The sequence below is a fragment of the Protomyctophum bolini genome (genome assembly GCF_963924005.1).
Source record: "Protomyctophum bolini genome assembly, chromosome: 3".
Lineage (NCBI taxonomy): Eukaryota > Metazoa > Chordata > Actinopteri > Myctophiformes > Myctophidae > Protomyctophum > Protomyctophum bolini.
Window position 1 is genome coordinate 14,139,102 of NC_137864.1, and position 25,648 is coordinate 14,164,749.

Below are 25,648 nucleotides of genomic sequence, written 5' to 3' on the forward strand. Positions count from 1 at the left end.
AATATCCCAAGGATGATAAGGATCGATATATTTCCTTACATGACAGAATTAAGGTAAAGCACGGAGATGGTAATTATCAATATAGGCCTGCAATTGACGGTATAATAAAAAATAAAAAATAATTACTCATAACTTATGAAACGTATAACTATTTTTGTTTATAGGCCTATAGTCGTGCAGTGATTGATCAATGAGTTTCGTTATGATTTGAAAAATCTAAATGTATTAACAGACCCAAACTTTCTTTTTAGAGAACCATTGGGCTACATTCAATAATTTAAACTTAGAAAATAGACTATAATACATGACAATTAATTATAATTATATTTATTAGTAGTAGCCTGTAGTAGTATAGTTAATATTATTTGACATTTATAACATACAACATAATGTAAACCTATAGGCTAAAACACTTTTTATAAGTTCACATTTTCAACAATGTTAAAAAAACACCTAGGCCATACAATTAATGAGGCCTATAATGTGTAGGTATTTGAGATGCAAAGCAGCTACCATTTTTGCAATTATATTTTAATGTCAATCAGTTTTGAATGCTTGTAGTATAGGCCTATATTTGGTGTGTGGGTGTGTGTTTATTCCTATAATGCCTTTGCTGAAGAATAATCAATAAATATTTAGTTTGCCTCACAAAATCTCTTTAGAGAATCTCCATAACTCAGATATTAATCATCACTTGTTTGTTTTCCATTCCCGTTGTAATTAATCTAATTAATAAGAGGTGGAGACAGTTGGGGACAGTTGGGATATTGGTTGTATGACCTCCGCTCTCTGACCGAGCGGAACCGGAAAGAATCGCATTAGAGCGTGAGGCACAAGAACTAAAGGCACGATTAGGACAATGAGTAAACACGTAAACATGAGGACCTAGACTTTGTTCCCCGATCTTTTGGACTTCAGCAACCATTCAAATTCAATGTTAAGCTTCAGGAATAGGCTTGTATAATGGTAGAATATATCTAAAGGCCAGACATCAAAGCTGTTTAGGATCAGTGCATGTCAGTGTTGCAGAAATAACTTCTATACAAATCACAAAAGTTCCTCTGAATATAAGTGAGAAAGTATTCTAATGGCCAATCTATACGCCTATTGTTTGAAGAACACAAACATGTTTAAACAATTGACATTAGTGGGGGGGGGATTGTTATACTGAATTCAGATGAAAGGAACTAAAGTGCTGCTGTAATGAATGGTGTTTTTATAGATCCATCACTGTTTATTTATTTTCATTTCCCAAATAACGCTGTCATGTTTGTGCATTAGATAAAGGTTCTATTTTTATTCCACTCTTTATATTTTGTTGTTTGTTGAGCCTATATACTTCAGGTTAGAAAATATACCATTTTCCTATATAAAGCTGCTTGGTTTTGCAAGATGATTATGGATGCATATAGTATTTTGAAATCCTATACACTGAACCGGATAATACATTGTATTTCAAAAATTACACAGGGTGAATAAAATAACACAATGATGACACAGCCGTCATTGTATCTGGATTACATGAATACAACGCAATGTATTGAGCTTTTTCCATTACACTTTACATCTGTCATTGTCATTAATTTACAGAATGACACTGACTAAGTGAATACTATATATATATATATAGTACATTAAATACAGTTTAATACATGCACTAGTGTGCACAACTTGAAGCAGGATGATCCAGCTGTAATGTGTACTGGCCCTGTCACAACGGTGTTCCATTTCAGACTACAAACCAGAGATTAACCATGCAGCTGTAGTGAGCAAGAAAGGAAATAAAGCAAAAATGGACATGAAACAAAAAAACAACATGACATTTCCAACGCAAATAAAACATTGATGCAACAGCTTACTTCTGATATTTCTTAATTTGTCATGATTTATTATTATTATTTACCAAAATACTGAATGAACTTACCCTTTTACTGTATCCGTGCTGCATGGGACATAATTCTGGCAATTCACAGTGGAAGGCTCCTCTTTGCAGTTCATAGTGGCTGGGTGTCGTGAGCCTCCTATAAGCCCTCTTGGTTTAAGACTTGCAGGGCGGATGGAGAGAAATGGGACACATTATTTGTCCATGAAACATTATGTGACACAACATGACACCAAGCCATTTGTATGTAAAGACAAACATTTCAGCGTGACAATTCAACAATAGTGGACAAGGCTCCTGTCAATTTGGTTTTAAACCTGATGCTGAGAGTGGCGTTCTCAGCATCACACCGTGATCGTGATGGTGTGTGTTCACATGCATGTTAGTGTGTCTCTGTGCAGGGCTCCTGTTCACAAACCTAATCCCCATAGAAGCTGTCTCTCAGTCTAAAAAGGTGTTGTTATACTTCTTCTCTTGTCTTTTCTCTCGAAATCTTTGGCACCTTTGAACACAAAACCCACCAAAATGTTTTTTGGGGTTTAGGAATTTCACCTGTTTAGGCAATTCATCTCATCAAAATCTATATTTTTTGTAAAACCACTATGTCAATATGCCATTTAAAAAGAACCAAACAGATGTCAGTATTTAAATAAATTGTTTAGCTACAACAACCTTGACAAAGTAACATTTAAATATTGCTATGTTCCGTTACATCTATCCTGCTGATTCATTGCAGGTACCTTAACTGCAACACATTGTACATGCCTTGTACATTCACTCTTATGTGAATCTAATGTGAATGTGGTGACTCAAAACATCAAAAGATATAGTATGAAACTACAGTCTTCAATGTCAATGACAATGAACAGATGAAAAATACTGTATATCCAGCTGTATGTGTTGAGAAGCAAGGGCTTCATATAGGGCCCCATATGGGTGATGCATGGCGGCCATTTTTGTTCAGAAGCACTCATCCAGAGCGAGTGAATTCCTCGTCCCTGGCAGCTTGGAAACAGCCTGTCTGGGTGTTGTAACACACATACAGTACCAAGGAAGACTTAGTTATTTTCAATAAAAATACCAAACTACACCCCACATATAAAATGAAACAGCCAATTTCTCTGATTGATGAAATGTGAGTACAGAGGCCCTAGGCCTACACGTCAATCAGCTCACATTCTGAACATACACTTGCAAGGCATACAGCAAAGAGCTGCACCTACTGTATATGGAGGTGTGATATTGCTTCGCCATTTTTTGTTAGACACCTGCGTTCAAGATTAGCCACATAATGTGATCCTGAAATGCTATGATTTTACTGAAATCCACGTCATCATCCATGTCACTATTCTAGTTCGGAAGATACATTGTTGGTCATTTCCTTGAGATGAGGGGTGTTTGAACACTATTGCCAATACCCCAGAGTGCTTGTGTGGAAAATCCCTTTTGGATACATCTCCATTAAGTGCACAGCCCCACGGGCTGCAGTCTCAAATGAAAGATGGTCCCACAAGGAACAGACAAACACCGTCAAATGAGCACAATGATATGCTTCTTTTGACTGCTACTCTCCAATAAGGAGCATTCATCAGGCAGAACCAACAGTTTGGGATTTGTGATTGGAAGTGGCCTGGCCACTCCATCTTATACACGCCACTGGTCTGGACTCGCAGAGATGAACCGCTGAACCAGGCGCTTCCAGCTCTCCTCCACATCTTTAAAATAATAACGGTAAATAACGAGTGGATGGGACCTGAAATCAAGCAGCCACATCACAATTTCAGTGAGGCAGTGAGGCATTCCAAACCGGCGTCCAATTTAGATTGGATGCAGGTTTGAACGTGGGAGGAGAGGACCCACAGGGGCCCACATGCACTACCAAAAACAAAACAGATGTTGGTGGTGTGTGTGTGTGTGTGTGTGTGTGTGTGTGTGTGTGTGTGTGTGTGTGTGTGTGTGTGTGTGTGTGTGTGTGTGTGTGTGTGTGTGTGTGTGTGTGTGTGTGTGTGTGTGTGTGTGTGTGTGTGTGTGTGTGTGTGTGCGTGCGTGTGTGTGTGTGTGTCTGTTAGTAGCATGGGCAAAGGGAGAGGAGGTGGTAGGTACAACCTAACCTTTGGAAGGAACCAATCCAACATTGTGATGGCCTTTCTTGTGTCTGACACGCATGGAGTCACCCCTGGAATCAGATGGCATTCAAACTCTGATTCCCCATCACCACGCTTCCTGCTCACCGTTATTCCGATCGTAGTTGGGTGTACAGTTCACAATTATTCTCGTGATAAAGGAGGTGAAAAAGATGGATGGATGGATGCTAATGTTTTACCATCCCGGAAAAGGAGCTGGGACGGTATGCTCCTGTAGCCTACGTGTAATAAGTATGACTGATGGCGATAGCCAGTCTGTTGAATTACATTTACATATAGATTTACTTCACATTTAACATGTAATAATGGCATAGGCCTGAAGGTCCATAGTCACACACGCACACACAGCGACACACACACACACACACACACACACACACACACACACACACACACACACACACACACACACACACACACACACACACACACACACACACACACACACACACACACATTTCGTGTTCTGACATTTTATAGTGCATATTTTCTATCTATTGTTCGTGAAAAATGTTACCATCTGAGTGGCAATAGTCTTCTTTGTGGGAATAATTGATGAGAATAAAAAAAAGAAACATCCCATTGCACCTGTATAATTCATGTTGTCACTTCACAGACTCTTAATACGTTTTGAGTTCAAATTCAAACAGTGTTAGTGGGAGAATCTTTTTTATACATATTCTAAAGGTGTCCGTATTTATTTTCTGATAGTTGCAGTGTTTGTCCATAGTTGTGATAGGTACAACCTAACCTTTGGAAGGAACCAATCCGACATTGTACTTCTGTCTGGCTTTTCTTGTGTCTGACACGCATGGAGTCACCCCTGGAATCAGATGGCATTCAAACTCTGATTCCCCATCACCACGCTTCCTGCTCACCGTTATTCAGATGGTAGTTGGGTGTACAGTTCACAATTATTCTCGTGATAATAAGTTAATAAGTTTTGAGTTCACATTCAAACAGTGTAGTGGGAGAATCTAGACATTTTCTGATAGTTGTGTTAGCCAGCCAGTGTTTGTCCATAGTTGTGTAGATATATTAGAATGCCAATCTGTTGATCTATATACTTGTATGTGGCCCATAGAGTGTTAACCTTACTCCTGTTGCTGCCATTCAGCAACTGTTCCAATGTTTATTTCCACACTATTGGTTCAGCAATATACTGTCACTTATACTGTCACTGAGCCTGATCACGTTTACCTCCATTTAGGGAGAGCCGCATCTATCTATCGATGTGTATAAGAGGTGTTCAAGATGACACTTCAGGAGTCTTCTGCCCGAGGGGCTGTACCTACCAGCCCAGGCCAGCAGTATGATCTGCTGGCCTCATGAAATTGCCAACAACCATTTCACCCTGACTGGATATTGATATTTTCCATAATAGTTAACAGGAAATAAACTTGCATAGCCAAGCTGTTCCCTATGGCCTTCATCTAGTGTTGTAGTCGAGTCCACCTAAAGCGAGTCAAGACCAAGTCCGAGGAGGGGGGGAGGGGGAGTCCAAGTCAAGACCGAGTGTGGGAGGGGGTCGAGTCCAGGGTTTGAGACCGACGAGAGGAACAGGCAGACGCGTCAGCTACACTTTGTTACTTAACAAGAACCCCTGCACCAGATAGCTCTCTTATAATGTTAATGTGAATATATCAACTTCAAAGAACTTTATTTTTCCTTTCGGAAACTTCTTTTGTGCAGTGGTAAAGACAACAGAGATCACAGTACACACAAACACAGTTACTATATAAAAGATCATAAAAACGACTTTTAAGAGGAACTAACATAATATATTTAAAATCTAACATTTAAAAGTACTAATGATTAAAATCTAAATATTTACTGCAACCTATGCGTTCACTATATAGTCCATCAGGTGGAAAGGGGGGGTGGGGGGGTTCAGCCTAGGTGTTCAAGAGTCAGATGGAGGTGGGCACAAAGCTAGCTGAGCCCCTTTTAGTGAGTTTTGATGCTCTGTATCGCCGGCCTGAGGGCATTCGTTCGTAGTGGTTATGGAGGGTGTGTGTGTTGTCCTCAACTATTTGAGAGGCCTTCTTTATTGTCCGTTTTTTATGGATGCTGCTGAGTGACTCCTGGTCCCTCCCAATGATCTTGCCGCTGATCCTAACCACCCTGTCGAGAGGGTTCCGGTTGATGGCACGCATCACACCAAACCATGATGTGATGTTGAAGGTCATTATGGATTCTACAAAGGACTTGTAGAAGGCCTGCAGGATCGATGGTCGGACCTGAAGCTTCCTCATCTTCCTGAGGAAGAACAGCCTTTGTTGACACTTGGAGTGAATGTTCTCCGCGTTGGTCTTGAATGTGAGCTTATGGTCGATGGTGGTGCCGAGGTATTTGTACTCTTCGACACGTTCTATTGCCTGGCTATTTATCTCTAGGGCCGGAGGTGGAGTGGGCGGGCCCTGCCTAAAGTCCACCAGCAGCTCCTTAGTTTTGCTGGGGTTTAGGTCCAGGAAGTTGTTATTGCACCACTCAGCAAAATAGTCCAACCACAATGATGCGGTTATTGGTGTTGGTGGTATCGACAATAACCGTGTCATCTGAATATTTGATGAATAGCATGTCGGGTCTGGGCTGCTGCAGTCATCTGTGTACAGGGTGAACAGGACTGGTGAGATGACAGATCCTTGTGGTGGACACAGTCCTGTTAGAGCTGTAGTTGCCATTGAATCTGACAGTCTGGTGTCTGTCTGTGAGGAAAGACAGAATGAGCAGTATGAGGTGCAGGGAGTTGACATTCATCCGGAGGAGTTTCTATCCCATCAGGTGAGGCTGCACTGTGTTAAATGCACTGGAGAAGTATATGGGTATAATACATTTATTTAATTGGATTGTATAGTGAGTCGTGAATCGAGTGGACTCGGTGGGGGAGGAGTCCTGAGTCCCTTGGTCAGAGACTGAGTCAAGACCGTGAGTCAAATAGGCCTGTGTGTGAAAGCTGTAGAATACTTCCAAGCTAGTCAGTTAACACATACGATCATGAGACCATCAGCTGACTATGGTGAGCTAAAGCTTTGAAGTCCTCTCATCAAGTTGCATGAAGGCCTTAAAACAGTAGTGAAGGTAATATCCCTAGAATAGCTTTGATATTACATATCCATTTAATTAAACTAGAGCGGTACCCATTGGGCACTGGCCTACTTGGAACGATGCAAGTTGGAAATGAATGCCCCACCCAGTTAGTATTATATTTGCGCAAGCAGAGCACGCAAGTATTGTGGTCGGCTGGACCAAAAGTGGTATACGTATGTAAGGTATGCATACCTAATTGGCTGTTGATGGTGACATAATTAAGATATGTTTCAATGTTGGGGTGGGTAAAAGGTAAAACGTATGTATGTAATCTATGTATACATGTATGTATGTCGGTAAGAATAGTGGTCCCTTATTGGCTGTTGATGGCGACATTAGGTACGCTTCAAGGTAGGTATAAGGTCAATAACAGGTCTAAAGGATTTAGAACAGCAGTTGTAATAGACATTAGTTAGTAACAGTACTTGCGCGCTCTGCTTGCGCACAAGTAGGCCATGTATTGTGTGCAACGCGCAAGTTGGCACCTCGACAGAGTGCATTTCTAGTTATGTCTGTGTCCCTGTTATGCCCATATATGGAGTTATTTGTCAGGCATGCCCAAATATATAGAGTCTATGCAGATGTCAGAACATCATTGTGATGTCAGAACAGGCCAGCTCATAATTATGGGCTCATAATTATGGGCTAATTTGGGCACTGTCTAGACTCTAGAGCCAGGGCAGGGGGCCCTGTCTAGAGCCAGGGCAGGGGGCCCTGTCCAGAGCCCAGGCAGAGGCTTTTGTGCTGGTTCTGGACAACAGTGTATCCCACCGACTCAATGCAGAGCACTGTACCACCTTTATTCAAATAGTTTAATTTGTATTGGAGTGTGAAGCTTGAACAATAGGTTAATTGTGGACTAGTGCTCAGCGCAATGTACACCCTCATTGGGTCATGTTTTTAATTTGCCTTTATCAAATGATATAGAGAGATGGTAGGGTAGTGCCCAAGCCCTGTTAGCCATGCAGCCTATATGATCTGTGGTGCGCTTGCTATATATATATAATATATATATATGCGCATATATGGCACATCTCTCTCATGTTTAGGAAATTGTCACGAAATTGTCACGGCCCCAAATAACTTTGGGGCAGACCCGTCTAGAGTTTAAATGGACAGGTATCAGTCAAAAGGGAGACATCGAGGAAGGATGGATGGGGAAGGATCAACATATTATGGTTCTCCATATATGGGATTAATTGCGACAGCACAATATGATCCCTGATTTACTATCATCCCTGATGATGTCATAGTGATGTCGAGACCTGGGAACAATATAGCCTAGTATGGGGGCTATGGGCTTTCCCCATGTATGGGGATTTTACTATCATCCCTGATGTCAGTGATGTCACAAACCCTGGGCACAATATATCACGTGACGTGACAAATAGAGTGACAAAATTTTAAACTTTTATTCAAGTACATTTTTACTTTTAGCCTACTTTTTTTGGCCAGCATTCAGCAGTAGTTCTGCTTTGAAGCTTTGAACCAGGCTCTGCTTTGAACAACACACTGTGATACTTTACGGTCGGCCAACCCATTTTGCGACGGCAAGCCCGGAAGCTGTTGTCCAGGATCTCCTGCCTCTTTACCAAACCACCAACTCTGAAATCTGTGTACATTACACTTCATGTAAAGGTGAGTTTATTCATATCAGTGCTGAATATGAGACGTGAGCAACGTGGACCCGCTGTTGTGCGTCAAACACCAACGCCTGGCGTTCGCATCATCTGTGTTTAGGATGACATTGTTTCTTTGTTTACAAATATCCGGCTGCTTTGCCTATAAACACGTGGATAGATATGAGGAACACATGTTAGCCGAGAAGGACCATGTCTGTATTTATAATATTACTCACTCTGATTGGGACAGTGGGTGTATGGTCCGTTGTTCCAATGTGCCCTAGTTTTGTTGAAAGCTGACGCTCGAGGTGAAAGTTTGTGCAATGTCTGCAACATGCAGTCTGCAAGCTAGTTAGCTTGTAGCTAACACTAACCAGGCTATTAGAAAGCAATATGACAGAAGAAATAACATGCTGGTAGACCGTGAATGTTGTTTATTCATTTTGGTGTAACTTTTAGTCATGCTTGTCATGAGTGTTATCATTTCAGTCAGGCTGTCTATTTATTTACGTTCTGTAGGCTATAATATGTCATCCTGCTGTAATGGTTAATCCACATTGTTATGAGTAGTCTGCACCACACAAATATCCCTGTACAATGTTTTTATTTTTTATTGATTGAACGCTTTATTAACAGTTTGCAATGACAGGCACGGGGCAGTACAGTACAGTACAGTACAGCACAGCAATTGTTTCCATTGGGGTCCTCATGTACTCTTGTAGACCACATGTCCATGACCTCCCCTTGTATGAGGGGCTGGAACACTGTCATTAAAACTGGGTACAATGTATGTACACGTCCCAGCAATTTCTTCCTCTTTGACCAGAGAGGCAAGCAGGCAGATAGACAGACAGACAGACCCACGCAGAGGGCTAAGACGCCTTTGTCCTTATTCCCTTGTGGACTGCTTGTGACTGCCCAGAATAGCGTTTTCCATGGGGTCTCTGTGGTCTGGGAGCCAATCATCTCCAACCATCATGGCACAGACATGTAGGGATAGTTAGGGCAATGGGCTGTGGTGGCACTGTGTGTGTGTGTGTGTGTGTGTGTGTGTGTGTGTGTGTGTGCACATGTGTTTAACTTTTAAGTGAGGGGTATATTTTATGTACTGTAGGTGATGTAGCCCATTTGAGATTTATCAAATAAATTAAGCCCGAGTTAAACGACGCAGATGTCGTGCATTGAACATTCCCAATCTTCAAGATCACAATCTCACAATCACTACGGACACAGGGGAGAAGTCCCCCGAGTCCCCTCAAGGAGTTCTCACTTGTTCTTCCTTGTGTTCAAGTCTATCGGTCCAACTACTTCCTTGCCCACATTTGCAACTATATCTAAACCAAACCTTAACCCTGACCGTAACCTCACAAAACTATGCATTAACCTATGCCTCCGGGGGCCTCCTTTTCTGGCAGAAAGCCCTCAGGATACTTCTTCTCCGCACTGTTAATCTTCGGTTTTCAATGCACACGGTATGCAACCAATTATAAATCATGGGTTACAGATTCATAACTGCATTGTCTTATGTCCATATAGCAAGTCAGTATAAGAATTTAAGCAATGTCATCAGTAGAGATGTATACCGATAGTTGGTATCGGTACTCGATCATGTTCTCTCTCGCATTGAGACAGACAGAGAGAGAGCGGGCTTTGGGCAGCACAACTCACTATAAAAAAGACCAAGCGAGATGATATTGGAGTGTCTGGAGTGAATGAGGAGATTTTATAGGCTGAAGGAACAGTTCTGCTAATCCCTGAATCCCTGTGAGTATTAATGATATATTGATGATGGGGAAAAAAGAGTGGTAGAACAGTGGATTTGGCAATTGGCACTCAGTTACCATTACAAACAACAGCTCTTAAAGCTAGTTAATTGTCAGCATTATCTTAGCCAGGGCTCTCCTACAGCTCAGTGAGCTTACATGCGTGCTCCTGGTACATCGTGATTCGTAGCCTATTTTGAGAGAGGCGCCTTCTAGAAACACCCTCTTTGGGTGCTCTATTAGCTTGTTCAAATCCAGGGTAGAAGAGGCAAGTTACATAGTGCAGGCAGCTTCAAGATGACTATTTCAATAGAATAGAAAGTGAAATATCCAAATGATAGCTGTTTGCTCTCATATCACCTGTCGAGTTGAAATTAGGGGGACTCGATCAGAATAGCTGCACTTCTATTTCTGTTTCACCAGGTTTCAGAAGAAATCAATTTGTTTCCTAATGGTCTGACATTAAGCAAGGCTAGATTGATGGTGACAGTCCCCAAAATTGATTGTGGCTGACATGGCAAATTGGCAATGGATATCAGGTTTATGATGAGCATTTTAATAAAATAAAAAAATCAATTTTTTATCCCATGATTTTGCAACCCATTTTTTCTCCCAGTGTCAATTATCTAATGTATTCCTGGGCGCTACACTTCCTCTGCCAACCTGGTGGGGCAGCGGACTGAACTCATGCTTCCTTCTATGCATGAGGAGTCCAAGCTGCTTCTTTTCACCTGACAGGGGAGAGTTTCCCTGGCCGCAGTGGCCGGATGTAGCGCGTGGAAGGAACACGTTATTCCGACCAGTTCCTTTCGCCTCGCGGCATCAGGCGCCCCGGCTGGCCAGGGGGAGGTAATTTAGAGACCAGGATTACTGCATGTTTTTTGTGAGCGTACGGGTACCTACCCTAGGGGACACGGGGAGAACATGCAAAGTTTGCAAACTCAAACCCAGGACCTTCTAGCTGTGAGGCGACAGCACTACCGACTGGCGACTGTGCCACCTGAGCATTTTAATTTTGACTAATTGTGTCAACATCAGTCACATTGTGTGTCAATAGGAAGAGAGGGAGTTCTGTTATGTAATAGTATCTTTATTTTTGGGCAGTTGTTGGGAACATTAATACCCTAACTTTACTGTACGTTTGTCTCTTGTCTCTTCTAACCTTGCAGAACACCGTGGCTGGCTGAAGTTGCCATACCTCCTTGTGTGTGTGTGAGCGCGTGTGTGTGCGTATGCGAGTACATGCGTGCTTGTGCCCTCGGGGTGTTCCGTGGCAATGTATCAGGGTTACCAGGACTGGAGCGAGTTGGAGGATGAGCTGTACAAGGAGGCGGAGGATTCTGAGGGGTCGGACGTTAACAGTGAGCTCGAGTTCCAGCTCTACAGCCAACTCCACTACTCCTCCATCGCCAGAGAGTTGGGGGACAATGAGGACGGAGAACTGGACGAAGGAACGGAGGAGAAAGGAAAGGACGTTGGGCAGCAACTCGAGGTGATGGAGAAAACCGGAGATGGCGTTGGCGAGCATAACGGCTTGGAGGAAAACCTGCCCGTGTCACATGATGAGGGTGGACAACGGAAACATGCAGAGCTGCGTGAGAAGAAAAGAAAAAAGCAGGTGGTGGTACAGCAAGGTGATGATGAAAGGCGGCGGTTGTCATCATCAGCGTTTAAGGAGGTCATTGTCATCGACTCAAGTCCTGAAGATACAGGTATCACCATCTCAGAGACCGATACAGACGATGGGGTATGCATCCTCAAGGGTCGTACGGCAAACTCAAGACCACTTCAAGCTTCCACTCCATCCCAACGGGTAGGAAGAGACCTTTTTTTATCGATTTGTGCGTGTAACGCATGATTATTCATAACGATTAAATGTCATTAACCACTTGAGCATTATCTATACAAAACCGAATGACGAATAGTGAAAATAGCCCATCTACAAGGTTTTTGATTGTTCCCAAAATAGGGATGTGAAGATTAAGTTTCTCAGATGGGCTATATCCCGACCTGCGTGTAGAAATATTTATTATATATTTTTAGTACATCGATACTGCTGAGCACTGACAAATACCGCCAGAGAAACCAAATTTATTCTCACAGTCACAGCCAAATGCATCATGCTTTGTTGCATTTCACTTCACTTGTTTTTTTGGCAAAAACAACAACTAGGGGTATATTCACTGTCTGCCGGGTACATGTCAGAAGTACAGCCCGCTCAGTCTCAACTTTTCTGAACAACAAACACTTTCACCGTACTCTCAAGGAATGTTCCACAATGTCAAACAATAAGTGAGCAAAAGTATTCTACTTTATAACAAGACTGCAGCAAGCAAATTGAAATGCAGTTTTGTGATGTAGCATCGAGTCCAATTTGAGCAAAGTCAGCAACGGACAGTCAGTCAGACACTCGCCGAGCACTTCTGGTGTTAACTTGTCAGTGTCACTCATGGGATGGATCACTGCACATGCTTCCTTCATACAGTGACAGTATTGATACCTAACACCAGTTTTATTCATGATAACTAGTTATTAGCCGGATGTACTTTGTAAGCCATTATTATATACACACACAGTAGATCATTAATATTGCTAGAAACCACTACTGCTCTTGTCTCTGATGGGCAAGGGCAGTTACCTGGACAGTAGCTGCACTAGCAAGCAGTGACACTCCAGTAATAGGTAGACATATGTTTGTGTGTGATAAGCTCCCGCGAAGCACGATTTATACTTCGATTTGCAACGGTGTCATGCAAAATAGTCGATCTACAAGCTTACAGCACGTTGCATCCGTGAGGCAGTGTGAATTTGTAGATTGGCTATTTTTTGCATGCCCCACCGTCATAACGACACGACAACGGAGCATAAATCAGGCGTTCTGCAATGCTGCTCATAAAAGTTTAGCAGCAGCCAACCATTCTGTATGAACAAACTAGAAAGGCGTGTGCTTGTAGATTAAGATGTCTGCCTTTCTATTGAGAGCATTGTTTATTTGCTCAAAAGTGTGAAACTGTGATCAGTCACTATTAAAGCATTTCCACAAACCTGGAAAATAACTAATCAATATCCATGAAATGGTATATTTTCTTTATGGTTGTTTTTAGATCCTCCAGAAAAGGAAGAGCAGTTCCAGTCTGGAGCCGATTGTGGTTCTGGACTCTGAGGATTCGGCAGCAGAATCTGAATCGAAACCATCTGGATCAGTGTCTGATTCCGAATCAGAGTCGGATGGACTTGAAAACTGGATGATCCTGGGAACCAGGAACCAGGAAGGAGATCAGAGCATCTCGCTCAACTTGGAGGGGAGCATCTCGCTCAACTTGGAGGGAGCTGATACAGGTATGTGTGTTTGTGTGTCTGTCAAAAATAATCAATTCGGCAATGCATCACAATTCGGCCGTGTGGCCATGCAATGCAGCAATATGACATAATCGATAATCAAAGCCTAAATATAATTACCGTATAATACTGTATATAATATTATATTTAACTAGAGCGGTGCCCATGGGGCCTCTACAGCGGTGCCCGTTGGGCACTGGCTTACTTGGAACGATGCAAGTTGGAAATGCATGCCCTACCCAGATATTATGCGTTGGAGCCTCTACAGCGGTGCCCGTTGGGCACTGGCCTACTTGGAACGATGCAAGTTGGAAATGCATGCTCCACCCAGATATTATGTCTGTGTCCCTTTTATGCCCATATATGTAGTTCTTTGTCAGGCATGCCCAAATATGGAGTATATGTAGACGTCAGAACATATATGGACCCTGTGCAGGGGCCTTGTCCAGAGCCCGGGCAGATGCCTTTTTGGGGCGGTTCTGGACAACCGTGGGTCCGACCGACTCGACACCGGCCACTGCACCCCCTGCGCTGGTGTGGAATGCGTGTGTCGAAGTTGAAGTCGTCTGGGCGAACGGTTCTCGAGTTACGGGGATTACACACACAGACAGAGACAGAGCATTTATAGATAGATATATTTCTAAATTTAAAATGCTGTTGTTCAGTATATCTGACTGCTTGTATTTACTGCTGAAATATTTGCCATTTTGTGCTATAATTTAGAAAAATGTGATGAATTGCATTGCATCGTGGAATCAATGTGGAACCTGATGACAGTGCAAATGCACACTTAGTATGTATAGGGTAGTGCAGTCATACGATCTGTGCAACCTTGTCTGTGGTTTGCAGTGGTGAGTGGTGACCGACTGTTGTGTGTTGTATGTGTGCGTTGTTGAGCCATTATGCTGTCTCAGGGTTATGAGCGTTACTGCGAAAATGGGAAGCAAGGAAAGGAATAAGGATATCCTTTTTCTTCCATATTCTGCATTGATAAAGAATGCACGCAGCACACAGTGTACGTTGTGAACAAGTCGTATTGTTGTGTACATACTACATACTGTATGTGTGTATGTTTACATATTTGTATGCTATTAGTATTCCCTACATTAGGTGCTCAATTCTTTACTGCCTTGATGCGTCTTCAAGAATCTTTGTGCATACTTGTGCATGTGCATTGACATGCGTTTGTGTGTGTGTGTGTGTGTGTGCATGCGTGTGTGTGCGTGCAGGGAGAGAGAGAGTGAGTGTGGCTATTTGTGTTTCTAAACCACTGTATTCTAATCAGCATGCATGCATTGCACACACACACACACACACACACACACACACACACACACCAACAGTCGTAACGCTAATGCCAAAAACAAACAAACGGAAAGACAACAACGCAGAGAGGGGGGAGGTTTGTGAGTATTAATCAGAAAAAAATGAATAAAAATGCTCTCTGCAAATCTCTCCAGATCTAAACATTATCTTAACCTGCAGTCTCAGCAACATTTACAGTGTCTCTCTCTCTCTCTCTTTCGCTCTCACTCTCTCAACCTCAGCCCCCCCTACCTAACACCCCCCCCCCCATCCCAATCTTTTATCCTATTTTCTCACTATTGTGCGTGCGCGCTCTCTCTCTGTCTCCCTCTTTCTGTTTCTTGCTCATTTGAATTTCCCTGGGCTGACGTTTCTGCAAGAGTGCTTCTGCTCACACACACACACACACACACACACACACACACACACACACACACACACACACACACACACACACACACACACACACACACACACACAGCGCTAGGGTAAAGGAGGGGTTTGATGTTGGTAGTGAGGCTCAAGGTTTGGCCTGGCTTTGGGAGGAAAGAAGGATTTTGGATCTCTCTCTATCTCTCGTCTGGCCTCTGTGATCTTTGGAGCTTGACCTCATGTCTGCACACGGACGGGGGCCGCGTGGGGTGGTAGGGGTCTTAAAAAGAGGGAGGTGGTGTTGCATAGAAGAAAGCAGGGGCTAAAGGCGAGGACGTTTTTTTTAGGAGTGGTGTAGGTTTTGGGTTCCTTCCTGTCTTTCCTCTCCTCGCCCTGTCGTGTGTTAAATTATGCTTGAAAATGAGGTTAGAAGACTGGCTTCTACTGGGGATCAGTCCTGTACGGCTTCTATGTATTTACATCAGCAAATCGTCGCTGACGGGTGTAAAAATGTAATGCCCAAACCCGTTAATTTTAATGGAAATCTAACAAGCAAAATGTGTTTCAATGGATGTAAGGGAGTTCTAAGATTTAGTCACAGGCTCTGTTACATCATTTCATTGCTTAATCACTTTCAACCTGGAATTCTAATTTCAGGCTACTGCTATAGTATAGAGTAGAGTAGACTATAGACCCTTTTCACATACATTTTGAAGAATGGTAAACTGGTGAAGGCCCCATGATCCCCATCGTACATTTTGGTGTGTGCTTTTCATTTTGGTCCGGCTGGCATGGAGCGTAGCAGTACAGTACAGTACTGTACAGTACAGAGGATCTGTACATGCTGGCACACAGCGACACCCACAATTAATGTTATTACCTTCAGCTGCTTTTACCCGTCAAAATGTCTGCGATGATTTAAAAGGGTCTACTGCCAGGGGGGGTACTGGATGAAACGCAGTCTCACACACGTTGCTAAAACATACCATTGTGTGTGTGTGCAAGCGCAGTAACAGGTTTACACTGCCAGTGACTAATAGCATTTGTATGCCTAAAGCCCATCTCAGCATCACCATCAAATCACATTCACTACACTCAGTCTGTGAAGAGCTCTCTCTCTCACCTACAGAAATTGAATCCTGTCTTACTCCTCTCTCTTTCTCTCTCTCTCTCTCTCTCTCTCTCTCTCTCTCTCTCTCTCACACACACACACACACACACACACACACACACACACACACACACACACACACACACACACACACACACACACACACACACACACACACACACACACTTTTACAGTCTAATCTTTATCTTACGCTCTTATACAGGCTTTTATCTGACAACATGGACACACACACACACACACACACACACACACACACACACACACACACACACACACACACGCAGACAGAGTGCCTATAAGGGGCATCTGTTGGCAGGAGGAGGGTGTGGATGGTTGACGGTAAAGAAAGGAGAAACGGAACAAGAAGAAGCTAGATTAAAAAAAAACAACAGCAATAGAAAGAGTAGAGCCGCCTGTCTGTCCTGCAGCATCAGCCAGACGGAACAGCAGAGAAAAATAAGGGCTTTCCAAAAACCAGCTCAGTGCCTCTCTCTCACCCGCCGCGATGGTGTGTGTACTGTGTGTGTGTGTGTGTGTGTGTGTGCGTGCATCCCCAAGTGAATGAGCTTGGGGGGCGGCAGGGAAGTGCTCAAGCTAAACTTGAATCATATTAGTTAAACCTCGCTTGGTGGTCACACACGTTTTTCTTTTTTTCGTTGCCCCCCCCCCCCAGCCACCCCTCCTCTTCACCTCCACCACTCTCTCCTTTTTTTGTCCCCTCTGTCTTGGTCAGCGCACACCAAACTTTGTTTGAGGCTTAGAGAGTCCACACCGGCTTGCTGATGGGGTGGCCGATCGTATCACTGTATATAGCCAGAGTTGTGTGTGTGTGTGTGTGTGTGTGTGTGTGTGTCTGTTTGTGCACCACAAGTAAGTCTGGTGACTGAGACGGTGTGTGTGTGTGTATCCTAAGGTTAACCTCTTCCAGAGCAGAAGAAGGTAAGTTCTCGTCTCTTCCACACTTAATACACAACTTCTTTCTTCAGTGATCATACAGTCTATAGTTAATAGTATTAAATGGTGAAGCCTGACCTCTTCCTTTTTGAAAATGTCGTATATATAATATATATATATATATATATATATATATATATATATATATAGTGACGACAGTTACAGACGTATGTTCCGTTTACATGTGCTGTGTTCATCAGCAAAGCTTAGAGGAGGGTGGTTGGCCTAAACGTGGACGTGGATGCTGAGACTGCAGTAGGCCTTTGTGGTTTATGATGCTTGTTGCAGCCCATCTTTCCATCAGACGGATGGAAAGCTGGGCTAAGGATGGAGTTTGGACTATAGCGGAATAAGGTAGTGGAATAAAGGTGCGTGTGCGTGCGTGCATGCGCGTGCGTGTCTGTAGGTGTGTGTGTGTGTGTGTGTGTGTTCAGGGCATTGGAATGGTACGATGAGATTACAATGGTATGTAGTGTGTGGGCGGGCAGGCAGGAGGGGGGCATGGATAGGATCAGCTCTTATCGGGGCTGCCCAGTGCCACACGAGGTGTAACGCCACACCCACACTGCCACACACAACGTGTTTGAACAGACACACACACACACACACACACACACACACACATGCGCACGCACGGCATAAAAATCTGTGCCATAGCTTGAGTTGTATTACTATCTCCCGTTTCTCTATAGGGTATGCAAATTATGTTGGTCTACTGTGCAGAGCCAAAAATATCCCAATAAATAGATGTAAATGTACTAGAAATATGCAGTGCCTTTTACCCAAACTAACATTTTTGACACTGGCAAAAACAGTCATTTAAGATATATTTCTTAATTTGGTAAATGAAGCACCAGCTTCCTCCTTCCATAGTGTGAAGGGTACTTGAAGTCATTTGTCTCCATTACTAATCATCTTACTAAGGTGCTTGTTCCTCTTAGTATTTCCTCTGACTTCCATCATCACAGATGATATATTTGAGTTTAGTAGTTGTATTTAACTATTTTACCATCAATATGCTATGTTTGATCAACTCTGAATTATAGTTAATTGACAGTTCTGACCTGAGAAAGCATATGATCCAATCAGAGCGTGTTCATCTTTTTAGAATTAGCAATTATTTGAGATGTATCTCATATTTGGTTTTAGAACTGCCTTATTGGTTGTCACTGTTGCTGCGAATCACTTTGTTTCTGGTTTCAATGGCTTTGATGGTCAGCTTCAATGAATCGATGCTTCTGCCGTGTAATTAAGTTTCTCATTCTTTGGTCAGGTGTTTCGCGACGTTGCTAGGCAGATCTACGACTGGCCACCTCACGCTCTAACTGCTGATTTGCACTCTAGTTTTCTCAGACCCCATGTGTAGACTGTTGGAAAAGGACAGAACCAAAGAATATTTAAAGTCTGTTAAGTAAAAGATCAGAAGGAAATGTGCAGTGGGAATTCACAGCATAACAAGAAAAGAATATTTAAAATTAGTGCTTTTGTGTAAATGGAAAGAAATATGGATGACTGGACAGAGACAGCGGGACAGAAGAGCAGAGAGCGAGAGGGAGGGAAAGGGAGAGAGAGATGAGAGTATGTAAGCTAAACCAGAAGAGACAGGCCTGGAAAAGGATCATCCATGGTGTTACTGGTGGTCCCCCGGCAGAGATTTCAGCATAGTTCTTCTAACAGAGTTACTTATCCATCATTTATATCAAATGCGTCTCCAACCATTGCATCCCCCCCTCCCACAGAAACCTGTGTGTCCGACTGTCAAATCCGATTGTAGTTGATGATACCTTTTACTAAAAATCAATTCACGGTGTGGGTGTGTGTAGAAACACAGCCCCACCGATGTGGCTTTGGCTCCATGTTGCATCATTCAATGACTCATATTGCTAGCTATTGTTTCTGCTATTGTTAAAGATTTAAGTCATGTACAGAAGGATTCTGTGGTGTGGTGTGTTACCCCAGGGTTGTGATTTTAAAGGGGCGGCTGGGACATATCATATGTGGTATACTATAAACAAAACAAGGGAGAAATGGTCCAAATTGTTGGTTCTATGGACAGCGCTTAAAATGAAACGTATTCTATTGTGGTCTCTCAGTACCACATTATTAACATCCCTATTGTATACAGTATATAAAAAAGATCTGTGTAGTGTGAAAGCTTTCTTAAGTATTTAATAATCTGATATTATTGTTATCAGAGACGTGGAGAGGATATAACCCTCCTAAAATCTATATTAAAATTATTTAAGAAAATGTATAACATTTTCTGTCTGGAAACAAAACAAAAATAGTCCCTGCAAACATCTGTTGTTGCTGCTGCAGGTGCTCATTTGTATTAACGTGGGTGGTTTATTTTAATAGAATGGGTGCGCTAGGTATTTAAATATAAACTACTGGAAAAACATTTCCGCACACACACACACACACACACACACGCACACGCACACGCACACGCACACACGCACACACACAGAGAGACTACACATCTCTACCTGTCACCGTTCAAACAATGTCCTCTCAGTCCACAGCTAGCACAGTAATTTAACAGTATTATTCCATTTTAGGCCATGGTATTATTGTTGATGTATAAACTTGGTCCACACTGCAGTGGAACAGTAAAGCATTATGTATCCCATAATCTGGTCCGCATGGTCAGATGAAATCGGACGACGACGTTAGAAATACTTGGGAAGGTTTGACGTGAGATGGACGGTTGAGTGTTTGGCGGTGGCAAGATGAAAGACAAAACGTGAGATACACAGAGAGAGAGGGACAGGCGGACCGTTTCATCATGGCTGAGGTGAGCCCAACGACCGTGCCTGCACTCACTGGAACAAAGCTTCATCATAGGGTAGTTCTGAACAGGAATGGTTTCAACCTTTTGAAATGAAATACCACACACAGCAAGGCGGAGTTTCGATGTTGAACTGTGATTATTATTGTTATTTCTTTAATTCAGACTTCTCTGCGATCGATGTGGCTCCAGATTAATCTTTAAATAGTTTTCTTCTTCTTCTTCTAATATTATGTGGACACACCCGTGCACCTTTTGAAGCACCGGTAGCCTGATGGAAGGGGTAATAAACTGGAGACCAGAGGGTCCCCACTGTACTTGAATGCATGCGTGTGTATGTGTAGTTCAACCTTTTATTTAAGCATGATAACCCTCTGAGATCAGGAGTCTCCTTTCAAGGGGAAACCTTCAACACACATTGTGCCCTGAAGCTATAAGGGGAGACACACACACACACACACACACACACACACACATTTGTATTACTATACGTGTGAGGATATCCACATTTTAGGACGGCAGGTTATAGGCCTGCTGTTTTCGGTACACAACGCTGGCACGCAAAACTCCGATCCCAATCCCTAAACCTAACCTCTAAATGCCTAATCCTAACACAAACATTTCATTTTTCATTTCATGAACCGCAAAAAACATCCTCACAATTATCTACAGTATTAATCTAATTCAGTGGTTTTCAACCCTGTTCATATGGAGGGCCATTATTTATTCTGCATTTGAGCCACGCACAACCATTTGAGAGGATTTAGCCCCTCAGACGCAAAACTAAAGAATATTTTGCTATCGTCGGATAAGATTTAGACTTTGTCCACAATTCCATGCTGTATTGATGTTGGTAACTTGGTACCATTAGGAGAGATAACAGGCAAACAATGATCAAAATAACAATGATTTTACATTCTCTAACCTATAATTGTGTGTAGATTTCTTGTAAATTAAATAATACAGATGTTTAACAATAATGTAACTCTTGAGAGTGTAAAATGAAACCAAAATGTTCCATTTGGTTTCATTTCACGCTCTCAAGAGTTAACGATATTATAAGGGTCCATTTGGTTACCATCTCTGCATCATTTAGCTGGAGAGTTGGTTGAATACCACTGCTCTAATTCTACTATTAGAGCAGTGGTTAGGCCTTCACAAGTATAATAATACACGTACACACACATGCTCACGCGGACTCAAGCGTTGTTGCATGATTAAATTAAATGTCCAAGGCCCAATACAGCAGTGTCATATTGTATAACGTCTCATTTAACAGTATAGCAGGAGAGACATGTTGGACAATGGATAATGAATAACATAATATGACACTTCACAATGTCAATGGACGTGCACTTATCTCCTCGTGGGCTCCGCTGTACCACATTGTGCGTACGGACATAGACTCTGTGCCATTGCTTTTTACTGCTCGTCCTCTTTCCCCAAAACATGGAGGCTGTGTGAAGAGGTGCTGATGAGAGGAAGAAAGGAAGGCGTGAAGGAAATGAGTTGGGGAAGGGAAAGGGGAAAAAACTAAACGTCAATTACAATTACCAATAATAATCATTATAATTAAGCAGTCACTTAATGGAAAATCAAATTATTGTGGGTGACTGTGGGGGAGAGGGACGTCTCACGGGACTGTATTAATTTCTGTTCTTTTATTTGGCCGCTGAACTTTCTCTTATTGTCTTTCCTTTTTTGGAAAAGTGTGTGTGTGTGTGTGTGTGTGTGTGTGTGTGTGTGTGTGTGTGTGTGTGTGTGTGTGTGTGTGGGGGGAGGGGTGTTAAGAGGGCTTTATTAACTGATAGCCTAGGGTTGTGATATTTTAGGGGGGTGAGGGGGGGTGTGGGGGGTAGGAGGAATAGCTATTAATATTAATATGTTTTGGGCATGAGGGGGGGGGGGGGCTGGGGTTGTGAAGCAGGGCAAAAAGCAGTCATGGATCCGATCCACAATACCCCACCACACACACACACACACACACACACACACACACACACACACACACACACACACACCTCTACCTTTTTTCTTTTACTGTTTCATTCGTTTCATTCTATCTTTTCTTTCTCCATGACTCTTCTTTGCCTCTTCTTGACTGGAGGCGCATAGAGAAGTAGAGGTTGTTTTCAAAGCGTTGAGTTCAGTTTAACAGTCAATATGGCAAGGGGAGTCCAGCCCCCCCCCCACCCCACCCCCACACACACAGTCTCTGGTACAGTTGCTCGGTATGCAAAGGGTCTGCCTAATAATAGCGTGGCCATGTTTTTCAGAAGGTCCCAGAGGGTTGCAATGTGTGCAATTCTTGCCAATACGCCACGTGTGTGTGTGTGTGTGTGTGTGTGTGTGTGTGTGTGTGTGTGTGTGTGGTTAGTAGTTTCCTCTCCAGAGAGGCCTAGCAGTGTGTATGTGGCCATTCTGAGACTTTCCTGCCCATGTCTCTTAATTAAGGAGATCCAGACAGAGAGCAGCTGGGCTGGGTCTGGCCTAGCTGGCACTCACCGTTCCTTCCATCCATCCATAAATCCATCCATCCACCCATAATCCATCCATCCTTCCCTTTTCTCCACTCACCCTTTCCAAGGATGACACTTTCCTGTCATCCTTCGCCTCCCGTTATGCATGCATTTCATTGCGTACCCGTTTCTTGACTTGGTGGGATGGCAATGTCCTCCCCTCTGTCCCCCCATGTTGAGTTTTCTAGCCCCTCTGCGAAAGCTTTGAATATTTGAAACAGTGAGGCATTGGCGTGATCAATAGCGCTAGGATTTGCACAGTGTCACGAGAGATAATTCATTAATTGGTACAATCTCTCTGTGGATTTATTTATCTTTTTAAAGTGCGGAGGTTGATTTTGGAAATCTGTGTCCATGAGCAATCTCCACCTTCCTTCCCCATAAGCCTCCTAGCTTCACCGCTTCCACCATCCCACCGTTCTCGTTGCCCCCATCCTCCGCTCCCAGACTCCATCCATTCCTCCATCCACCAAGAGAAATCCCTGGTTACGTAGCTGTTGCTATGCCAGTGTCGCAGAGACAGATTTGAAACTATAGGCTTGCCTCTGTGTTTACCGTGTCTGTATCAATGTATTGGTGAGGTCGCCAAATTAAGTGTTATATTATGTGGTCCTGCATATTTTATATTCTGATGTGCACCACTTAGACCTATTTAATAACGGATGAGTACATTTGTTCTGTGCGATCAATGGCTTACCATTGGCATAGTAGCTGTGCATTGAATTGTGTTTCATTCATTGAATGAAGTATTTGCTCAGGTGTGTGTGTGTGTGTGTGTGTGCGTGTGCGTGAGCGTGCTCGTACATGTGCGTGTGCATGCGCATTAGCACACCTTGGCTATCCCTTTATCCGGGGATTATGGTTAAATGGAATGCTGAGATTCTGGCGGGGAGCAGCCGATAAAGCTGAAGTCGGCGTTCGGAGAGAAAATTAATTATTGAGGATAAAATCAGAGCCAGGGAGATATAAGTTACTGAGTCGTTGGGGAGTTTAGTCATTGATATTTCAGCACAGGCTTGTAGACACCATGCAGAGTTCATCGACACCCTTAAAGGCTCTCTGTGTGTGTGCGTGTGTGCGTGCGTGTGCGCACGTGCATGCATGCATGCTCTGTGCACAAAGTATTGGTTATTATGCCAAGGGTTCTCAAACTAAAATATATAACATTTGGTCTCTTTGCTGTTTTGTATTTTTTTGGTCTGAAGACTGTTAGCTGGAAAGGCCCTCCAAAAGACCTCTATAGTCCCGAGGTCTTCCTCTACAGAGAGCCACTACTTTACACTGTATAGGAGCTGCTTTTTTGGATGGTCATGATGTTGTGTTTATTTCAAATGGTGAAAGGAAAATATTTTCGATCTCGGATCAGTCAAGTTGTGTGAATATGCTCTTGTATTGGGCTGCATTTACAGCAGAAAGTGACAAAAAGAAAGTGACAAATATTTGTCACTTTCAAATAAACTGAATGGACGAAAGCTAAGGATAATGAAAGGCACACCTTTCAGTGTAAGAACATACAGTATTTGACTATGCCATTGCTAGGTGTAACTCAGTTAAGGCCTATTCATAGTCTGGATTTCCGGTGGTGAGGTGACCACCGCTCCGGTGGTGAGCTGACCACCGGAGCTGAAATAACGTTGAGCGGTGGTGAGTAAAACAGAGAGAAGGGCTGGAGCGGTGGCGGTGGTTTGCTCTTCACCGCGGCTCGTGACGTCATGTTGTAGTTCGGTGGTCACCTAACCACCGTAAATCCAGACTATGTATGAGCCTTTAGTTGGTTTGCTTCTTGGAACAACTGGCAGAAGTATCTCGCAGAAGTGGAACCGCAATCGGAAGTATTGTCGCACAGCTGGTTTGTGAATTTCTGTATTGTACCACACAGGAGGACATTATATGAAAGGATATTACATGAACATTAAAACGCCAAAGGAGTTTTATTCTTACGGCATGCTTTTCTCAAGAATTCTCTGGATCAAAATGCTTTGTACTAGTGCAGTGCTAGGTGGTTTTGCATTTAATCTTTTGACATATTTGATGATCATGAATGTAAATGTTCTTCTCGCGTGTCGTATTATATTGCTTTTACTGCCATACTGGATAAGTAGGTTATTACCGAGCAAGCCTGGTCGCACCAGAACATGTAACCTATATTCTCACACTCTAGCCTTGTGGATTAAGTAGGTGGATTAAAGTGCGAGTCATCGAAAAGTTTCCTGGAAGGTGTTAAAATTAAACCTGCGGTGTGCAGTACTTGTGCAGCGCATTGATTCCTTGTGTTGTTGTATAAGCTTGCATCATTTTACTTTGATACTTGGATTTTAGGAAAATCCCTCACAACAAAGTGAAATTCTCAGCTAGTATTTGAGATTGTAACAACTCAAATAAAAATGTGTTCATAAAAAAGTAAATAAAAAAAGTCATTTTTTAAAACAAAGCAATACTGCCTCATCAAAGTTGATATTGTGTCTTTATATATTGTCAATTACTTGCATGAGAGTGGGCGAGGTTGTGGAGTTAGCTGTTTTAGCAGACAGTTTGAGGGTCCAATGGAGTTGTCAGAAGCACTTTTTAATAATTGTAATTGGTTCAGTGTTTTTTTGTAACCAACACACCGATATAAAGGATGTTCAATAGCATTGATTCATGGAAAACAAAAAATCTAAAACCTGAAAAATGTAGTTCTGCTGGACAGCGACAATATGCTAACATATTATAGCTTACTGATTAACTACTTTCAA

General features: G+C 42.8%; 1 protein-coding gene across 2 annotated transcripts in view; it reads left to right on the forward strand.

Annotated features, from left to right (window-relative positions):
- The first annotated feature begins 8,672 nt into the window (after positions 1 to 8,672).
- zcchc7 (zinc finger, CCHC domain containing 7) overlaps positions 8,673 to 25,648 on the forward strand; it is a 60,824-nt gene continuing 43,848 nt past the window's right edge. For both annotated transcript variants that reach the window (XM_080760554.1, XM_080760555.1), the window contains exons 1-3: positions 8,673 to 8,754; positions 11,671 to 12,314; positions 13,606 to 13,840. In XM_080760554.1, coding sequence (XP_080616680.1) covers positions 11,778 to 12,314; positions 13,606 to 13,840 — 772 coding nt within the window. In that variant the 5' untranslated portion in view covers positions 8,673 to 8,754; positions 11,671 to 11,777. The remainder of the gene's footprint in view (positions 8,755 to 11,670; positions 12,315 to 13,605; positions 13,841 to 25,648) is intronic.